The sequence below is a fragment of the Gavialis gangeticus genome, unplaced genomic scaffold (assembly GCF_001723915.1).
Source record: "Gavialis gangeticus isolate Ggan-Ray unplaced genomic scaffold, GavGan_comp1, whole genome shotgun sequence".
NCBI classification, from domain to species: Eukaryota; Metazoa; Chordata; order Crocodylia; family Gavialidae; genus Gavialis; species Gavialis gangeticus.
In genome coordinates this window covers 4,160,013-4,168,545 of record NW_017728973.1, presented here as the reverse complement: position 1 = coordinate 4,168,545, position 8,533 = coordinate 4,160,013, and the positions used below count along the sequence as shown (strand labels likewise).

The 8,533-nt window shown below is 41.8% G+C and overlaps 1 protein-coding gene across 1 annotated transcript in view; it reads right to left on the bottom strand.

Annotated features, from left to right (window-relative positions):
- Positions 1–311: 311 nt before the first annotated feature.
- TOP2A (topoisomerase (DNA) II alpha) overlaps positions 312–8,533 on the bottom strand; it is a 32,850-nt gene continuing 24,628 nt past the window's right edge. The window contains exons 26-34 of the mRNA XM_019506842.1: positions 7,385–7,531; positions 7,207–7,290; positions 6,379–6,576; positions 5,772–5,859; positions 5,318–5,467; positions 4,912–5,038; positions 4,739–4,803; positions 3,586–3,809; positions 312–1,946 (exon numbers count right to left, since the gene is read on the bottom strand). Of these exons, the coding sequence (XP_019362387.1) occupies positions 1,800–1,946; positions 3,586–3,809; positions 4,739–4,803; positions 4,912–5,038; positions 5,318–5,467; positions 5,772–5,859; positions 6,379–6,576; positions 7,207–7,290; positions 7,385–7,531 (1,230 nt within the window). The 3' untranslated portion in view covers positions 312–1,799. The remainder of the gene's footprint in view (positions 1,947–3,585; positions 3,810–4,738; positions 4,804–4,911; positions 5,039–5,317; positions 5,468–5,771; positions 5,860–6,378; positions 6,577–7,206; positions 7,291–7,384; positions 7,532–8,533) is intronic.

Below are 8,533 nucleotides of genomic sequence, written 5' to 3'. Positions count from 1 at the left end.
GGCAGAGGGTAGATTTAGGCTGCAGTCAAACTGGGCATTCGCACCACAGGAAACAACTTAGGATCTAATTGGTGTTTATAGAACTGCGACCCTCTTGAGGATTACAAAGCAGTGACCCTGTTTGGACCTCAGTCTCTGGCAACAGTGGATGGGAGTTGAGGGCCTCTTCTCCCTGAAATCCCATGTTTCAGAACACTCAATATAAACAAAGTAGCAATGAGAATACTCAGATTTCAGCATGTGAAAAAAACCAGATGAGCAGACAGATATCCTTAATAAAGGCTCCATAAAAAGTGGTGTTAAGCAAAGCAGAGGTTAAAAAAATTTTTATTAGAGAAATATAAAAAAAAGAATTTCAGGAGAACACAGCTGTCAAAAACATAGAGAATATTTACAGAGACAAACTACCACAAAATTTTGCTCTGGGGCATAAAAAAAAGCACACCATTAAAAACCAGATAAATACAGACAAATACTCCAGTGAAGTAATAAGGGAAAACGAATGGAACTCTTCCCAACTCCTTCTGCAGGGAATATGGATTACATTGGCTTCCATGCTGCTGCCATTAGATGCCTGTGGTAACCAGCATTGGGCTATTGTAGTGCGACAGCCCAAGCTGGACCACCAGAAGCTAACAGGTGGCCTACACAGGACCCACAGGAGAGATGCACCCACTTTGTGCACACATCAGACATCAGTAGGAGGAAGCCCCTTGTTAACAGGATAATAAAACTTCGTTGCAAAAATGTGACATCTCCACTGTCTGAGCCTCCTGCTGCTGTAGCAACCATTTTGATGATGGCTCCTACTTGGGACACAACAGCAGGTGAACCCAATGGACAAGTCTCAGCCACTTTTCAGTGTTCTCATTGGAACAACTTGCATGCTTTCCTAAAGTTAATTTAAACATTAAAGATTTCCTTCAGATGCAGTCAATATTAAAAACACCTCCAGCCATAGGATGAGCACCCTCACCACTGACAATACTGCTTCCCTCAAAGCTGCTTCTAATGTGTAACTCAGAGGTGTCGTGTCCTTTGGCTTTTTTATGTTGAAGTTTATTCACAACCATAAGCACCTCTTACCAGGGGGAAGTGATTGCCGTGTGAGGATGGGCTCCTTGCCAGCGATGCACACGTTAAAACCCCACACCAAATGTAGTGAAGTAACTGACTTGCACCAACTTTTTCATAGGGAAAAATAGGGATTAAAATATGACAAGGTTAAGACAAACTCTGAATATGGCAACTCAGGCATAAAAGAGCAAGGTTTGGCCTTGCAAAGTCAGAGAGGGGTACAACTCAGAAAAACTCTGGATAAGGGTTTGGCAGCTTATACTTTGGGGTTTGTGCAGCTTAAGAGATGTACAATACATCTCTGCAAACATTAAAGCAATCCAAAGAGGGAGTGTCTATATAACGGGATTTGTCATCTATAAAAATTTGCTTCTACATTAAAATGACCACGAAGGGTCAAGAAAGATAGCAGGGCTTTCAACTAACTGGGGATCAGGTTTGCTCACTGTATTCATTGTATAATTGATGCTTGGTATTTTGAGGTGGGGGGAGGGGAGGGTCAAACCAATACCAACGGGTTAAATTTACAGGAAAATTAGTTCTGTATTTACATGCAGTATAATAATTTTGGGGCAGGCACTGGGGAATCAGTAAAAGGACTTCCTGGATCTCAACTTGCTATAATCTGAGCTGTAATTCTTTGATGACAGCATGGCTCAGGCTCCGCCCAAAGCTAATTTATAGCATAATTAAGATAAGTACTTTTAAATTTCGTCCAAATTTCAAAACATGTCTTCCTCATCGGACTCTTCAATGTACTGAATCGGCTTTCTGGCACGTCCAGGCCTTGCACGAGGAACAGGTGAGCTGGGGATGTCCGTGTAGCAGCTTAGGTCATCGGAAAAGTCACATTCATCTGTCTTGGTTTTCTAAGGAGAAAAACAGTCAAATATGTAGCATCTGATTCTGTGATTCTCACCTAGGGTGCCATGGCACCCTAGGATACTATCAGCACCTTTGAAGGGTGATACCAGGTGAGAGGAGATAAGCAGATGAAATGCAGGCTCAGATTTATCCCTACTTGGACTGTAGGGGTGTGCGAAGCAGGCCGTATTTGATTCAGATTCAACCTGATTTGGGGGACAGTGATTCAGTTCACTGATTTAATTCAGATTTGGAGAATCAGCGATTTGGCCATAGACAGCTTTATATGTTTTTTCTACATACCTTGAGGTACTAGTGTGGCTTATGACCACTGAGATGGTGGAGCGGAGGTGCATCCCATGGGAGTGCAGGGGGCTTCCCTGTGTGCTCAGCAGTGGACCTGTAAGTGGACTGAGTACTTCCGGTCCATGTCCATTGCTGAGCACATGGGGGACCTCACCAGCTTGGCATCTGGCTGTGGGGGAACCCCAGGTGCCCCCCCCCCAGACCTAGAAGGCACCAATTGCCAAGGTGGGGGTCCCCCACGTGCTCAGTGTGGACCTGGAAGTATGTCTGGGTCTGCTGCCAAGCATGTGGGGGACCCCCCTTTGCTCCCATGGATTGCTCCATCTGCCCCACCATCTTAGTATTCACAAGCTGCACCTACTATCTTGAGGTTTGTAGAAAAAACCATATAAAGCTGTGTCTATTGCTGAATCATCAAATTTCTCTCGATGTCTGGAGGCTTCTGATTCGATTCAGAAAGATTAATGGGTCTCCTGATTCAATTCGGAGATTTGGCCGCCAAATCGGGCTGAACCTCCTTCAAATTGAATCAGTGACCGAAGGTTTGCACAGCCCTACTGATTCCCCACCCATACTGCCTGCACCTTCTGCAAGGAGGTAATAAGCATTGTAATATGTAGATTGGTTTTTGAAATTGGGTATCACTCAATTCAAAAAAGTTATAGAGCGGTGCCCCGTGTCCAAAGACTGAGAGCCACTGCTCTGTTCTCTCCAAGTCACTGCCACAGGCCTGATGTATACAGAGATGTATGCAGATGTATATCCAAAACAGCAAAATCTCACTTTTATATGCTCCTGGTCTCAGGGCTGGCATGGACAGAGCTGGTTGCTAACTTTTGACAGGGACCAAATGGCAGCTCAGGATTAGGGCTGTATAGTAGTAACCCAAGCATCTCTTTTCTTCCAGGCCAGTGTTTTGTAACCTTGCCAAGACGTGGCCAGAACAACCTGGCTTTGGTCCAGTGCAGGTGGGGGAGGGGGCAGTGTGTGTTGGTGTGGACCTGTGCCTGCACTGCAGCCAGGGGGCAGGAAGAAGTAGCATCAATGTAGGTGTAGTTCCCAGGCACCTGACCTCCGGCATTGGCAAAGCCACTCCTGGTTTCATGGGCCAGATCCAGTGGCTCTGCGGGCCAGATTTGGCCTGTGAGTTGCATGTTGCTGACCCTTGCTCTAAGTCCATCCACCACCAGGATGGAAAGGGGAAATACAGAAGCCTTTTCAGCCCTTTGTTTCACTAAAACAACTAAAGTTACATCCTACCATATCCTAGTGTAAGCTCATGGTCTAATATAGACAGGGGAATGAATACTAGTGCCTCACATACAGCAGAATACAAACCTTCACTGTAGTGGACTTGGAGGGCTTTAACCCAAAATCTGAGTCTGAATCGGAGGAAGATGGCTTCCTTTTTGTTACTTTCTTTGTTACTTTGGCTGGGGCAGGCTTCTTGGGGGCTGTTGCTTTAGTACCACAACTTGAAGATTCTGCCTTAGATGCTGCCTTGCTGGATTTGGAGGGTGCCTTTTCCTTGGTTAGAACATCAGTGATGGAAGGCTGCTTATCTGAAACATCAAGAGGCAAGTAAACCTTTGGTTATTGCTCCCAGAGTCTTAATCCCTGCTGTCTTATCTGCAACAGAAGTTTGCTATCTGTTGCAGTATAGGATTACAAATGCAATTCACCTCATTTTGAAGCTACTGTTCCAGAAATTAATGCTTGCTTGCCTAAAATCCTGACTGGGTCTTCCCAAATAAACATACAAACCATTTCTGAACTGCAGCTGGCTTTTTTGCCCCCAGAAATGGGAGAGACTGCCAACTGGCTATAAAGTACCTTATTCTGACATCAGCATCCGACAGGTTTATAAGCCAGTGACGTGATCTGTAAAACCAGAACACTAGCCTTCAAAGTGTGATAAAGAATTTGGGTGTCTATGTGTGGCAAGTACAATAAAATAACTTGAATGAATATCTTACATTTATGAGAAATTATGGAACTAATGCTAAACAGATCAACTTTCCTAGTAGAAGTGAGAATATGTTGAAACATGAAGCAGATCATTGAAAAAAATGTAGTCAAATTCAATTTAGAGGGTTTGGTTCTGCACAGAAAGATAAGAAGAATTCTTCTATCTTGTTTCCAGACTAAAATCCCATCCAAAAATCATTTAAATTAGGGTTTGGGTTTGTACATATTTCATTAAGCAGAGATTAAGCAATGCATAATAACACATTAGGAAAAACTAAAATCTTTCTCAAAGTCAATTTTTTGAGTGGTAGTGTAAGAATGAAGTGAAATGTTACCAAGATCAGCTCTCAACTTCCTAATATTACACTAAACAAGAGAACTTCTATTTTTCATGTAGCAAATATTTGTCTCTGTCAATATTTACAACTAGGATCAGAGACTTCCCCGCCCCCACCCATTTGAAACACATTTGGGAAGTTCAGGCAAACCAAAGAGGTTGGTTAATTTAAGTACACATACTTACTGGCAATGGAGCTTTGCACAGATTGTGATTTGGGTTCCTCTTTAACTGCAGTTTTACTGGTTTTCCTAGAAGAAATAAACCACAACACTTCTGAGTTCCTCAGACATTAAACAGTTAATTAATAGAGACAGACATTGAGCATATACAGTTTATTGTACATAAATGCTACTCACTTTGGGGCAGCTTTAGGCTTTGGAGACTCCTCCATGGTTTCGCTTTCTTCAGAGTCATCATCTGCACTGACTTTCTGACTGGCAAGATCTTCGTCCGAATCCGAATCAAAAGTGTATTGAGCCTTTGCTAATAAAACAGATATGATTATCTACTAATTGCACAACCAAGCACATTTAACGAGTTCCTTAGCCTGCAGAGCTATCCACAGAGGGGATAAAATAAGTCCTAAAAACCTAACTCTGTATTACAATAAAATTAGCTAGATCTAGCATACAACACAATGTTTAGCTTACTTTCTTACTGGGATCGCCTGATGAAGGAGACTCTAATTGGTCTAGCCCTGATATTTCAAAGGTCATTTGGCCTTCCCTCACTGCCCATTTGAGTTCAAACAGTATCACTTACTTGCTGCTTGGCGAAGTGGCTTATCTTTAGGAGGGACCACATCAATAACTTCACACTCAGAAGTGGAATCAGAGTCCGAATCAGACCAAGGATTTCGTTTCTTCTCTCTCTTTACTGGCTTGAATGGCAGAGTGGTCTGTTTCTTCTGACCTGAAAGCATTGGGCATAGGGATTACTCAGAAAATCCGCACATGAATGCTTGTCCCAGAAGTGCCCATTAAACTCAAGAGTAAAGCTTTAACTGAGCTGTTTCTAGCTTAAACATCACATCAGCAGGCTACTTGTGCCTTCAAGCTTTTTCTTAATGATCATTCTGCACACCCCTTCACTTAATTCTTTCAAACATATTGATCCCAGATTCCACCCAATCAAGTTCAGAAGATTCCACCCAATCAAGTTCAGAACAACAGTCTTCATCTTCCTTTGAAATGATTTACATATAGAAAGTATTTACCTGGCTCAGTCTTCATTTTTTTTACTAATCTTTGTTTAAGATTTGAAGGCTCCTTTTCTTCTGTTGAGTTCCCTTCCATTTTTTCACTCTAAAGGTACAGACAGATTAAAAAAACTACAGTCTAATTTGTAACTTACAAAATACCAAATTCAAATTTCTGAAATGATGAACAGCTGCTAAGGTAAAAAGACAGAGCAAATTGTTTATCATCAGTCCCACAAAGCATAAATATGCCAATTAGGAACAGGTAATGATTAAATATTATAAAGGTCATCTACCCCTCACCAGAACACACATACTTTGGACTGCTTTGTGCTGCTTTCATATCCCAGTGTCAACCTATAAATGTGTAGAAAATGTAGAACTAAGCGGGGTGGACCGGAAAACTTGGTAGAGGGAATAGCCTATGGAAAAGGAAAGATGAGACTAGCTCTAGATCATAGAAGACACCCACTTTCAATATCACTCCCCAAATTCTGATTCTTGTGCCAAAACATGGAACAGGTTGCCCAGGTATCTGCATAGCTACCTAGAGCTGCAATGCAACTGAAAGAGCCTGGAATGTGAAGGACCCTTTGAAAGTGTCCTCTTGAGTATCCTGCTTTACCTTGACTTTTTTTGTTGTCTTCTTTTTTGCTTCTGCCTTCATCTCTGCAGTTATTCGCGGAACAACTCTTATGCCATGTGGTGATGGCAGGGTTTCAGCCAGTTGTAGCTTTTTCACCGTTGATTTCCCTCCTTTTCCCTTGATCGGTTTGCCAGCGATCCCTGCCAGCTCATCCTGTTTTTCTCTGGCTTCCAAAGCCTACAGAGGGAGATCATAAAACAGTATAACAGGGAACTTCTGAAAGAAAAACATACCCGTTGCTACTAGGAAAAAAAATCTTTTGCACACACAATAACCCACTCTGCTAACCCATGTGCAATGGATTTCCTATCACCTGATGGAGATGAGGACACCTGCACATTTCTCTCTCTGAAGGGCTTTATTTAAGCAAAGCTATAGTTCTGGTTACTTTGGGAAATAAAAGAAAGTGCTGTAGTTGTTGCAGAGCTATACTGCAGCAACTAGAACTGACATGGATAATAACCATGCTAGTTAATGAAAGCAGTGTTCTAGGCCTCCCCTGCTTACATCCTACTTCTGGACTTCCTTTTGCCATCCCTAAAAATTCTCTACACAATGTAAGAACTTTTTCCAACAGCCACATTTTCTGGCTTGAATTCTCTTCATTCCAGCTCTGCTCTAGAATAATGACATCCTTTCCAACCAATCAGATGGCTAAGGCTATGGCTTCCTGCTATAGTAAGGAAAGAATCTCACACAACACATTCAAACTAATATACAAGGTCAGCACAAAAATGTAAACCAAGCTGACCAGGAGCTGATTACAAGACTCAAAGCCCAAGAAATTGGCACTGAACATCTACATACGTCAAGCTCTTCAACAAAAACTGCCAGGTCTTCCTTCCACAGATCTGAAGGACTCTTGAGTTTCAGATTTTCCAGCTCCTTTTCCTAAAAGAGGCCAATCAGGAATAAGTAGTTACATATATGTATTTAGCCACTATTTTCTTTTCCAGCTGTTTAACAGTGAACCCAGTCACCATACTTTGGAATCCCTCTGTTTGCAGAGCTCATCTTTCTTCTCTTTAGTTAGATACCAAAGGGGCATGTTCAGCAGGTAGTTGAAGTCTGGTCCAGAGGCTGCTGTGGGTTCCTTATCCTGGTCATCCTCATCTACTTCATCTTCTGTATCCTACAGATTAAAATATACAATGCCTGTAAGTGCATTTTGACCCACAGTCTTATCTGTTGTATATAAATGTTGCTATTAGATGCTGCACAGCATTTATACTACATACATTCATGACTTCCAGGTACTATTACAGCTACTCAGAACTAGGCATCAAATCTCACTCCCTGAAAAAACTTCAAGTGGTACAAAGCATAGGAATCCAACTAGTGAGTGATATGTTGTATATATCACCCCAAGAAACTCTTCTGCAATGAGTCCCCTCAAATATAGTGTCTTTCAGTATCTGTCCGAATATTCCAAGCTCTTATTAAGACCAGCTTTGGTTACCTGCGAAATCACCTCTCACCAGAAATGCAATCCTCCCATAAAACTTATGTTCCAAAGGAATAATGAAACAATCACTTAATATTAGGAACTGTTCAGACAGAACTTTTAATAGGAGCTGGACCTAGTCTATGCATCTCACTGAAATAAGAAACAAAAAAAGACTGGGGACTCTTCAACTTTCAGATAAAATCTTATTTGGTTCAGCTTTCCCATAACAGGCTTACACATGGTATTTAAACATCCAAGATAGGAATGGTAATAGGAAGTTTTTTTTCCCATTACTGTTCCTTAAACCAGGGGTGTGTAATTATTTCTGGTGGAGGGCTGCTTAGTGAGTTTTGGTGACTTGTCCAGGGCTGCAAGGGTAGCCCTACCCCTTGACAGGTGCCCCACCTCCTGGTTACCATCTTGGGAATGGAAGTCCTGCCCCTAACCCCTGACTTTTGCCACTGGACATCCCCTCCTCTTGCCCCCAGAAGTACTCCTTTTGGGAAAGGCTTTGTCATCTTGGAACCGGAAAAAAACCAAATTATATACTAAAAATCAAACATCTACAATAACATATTTTAATTTTATTAAAAAAATATATTGTCCTGATTTGTGTGTTTGTATAGTATAGATAAAAGTGATTGCATAATAGCTTAAAATGAAGTCTTACTCTTGTATATTGGTGGG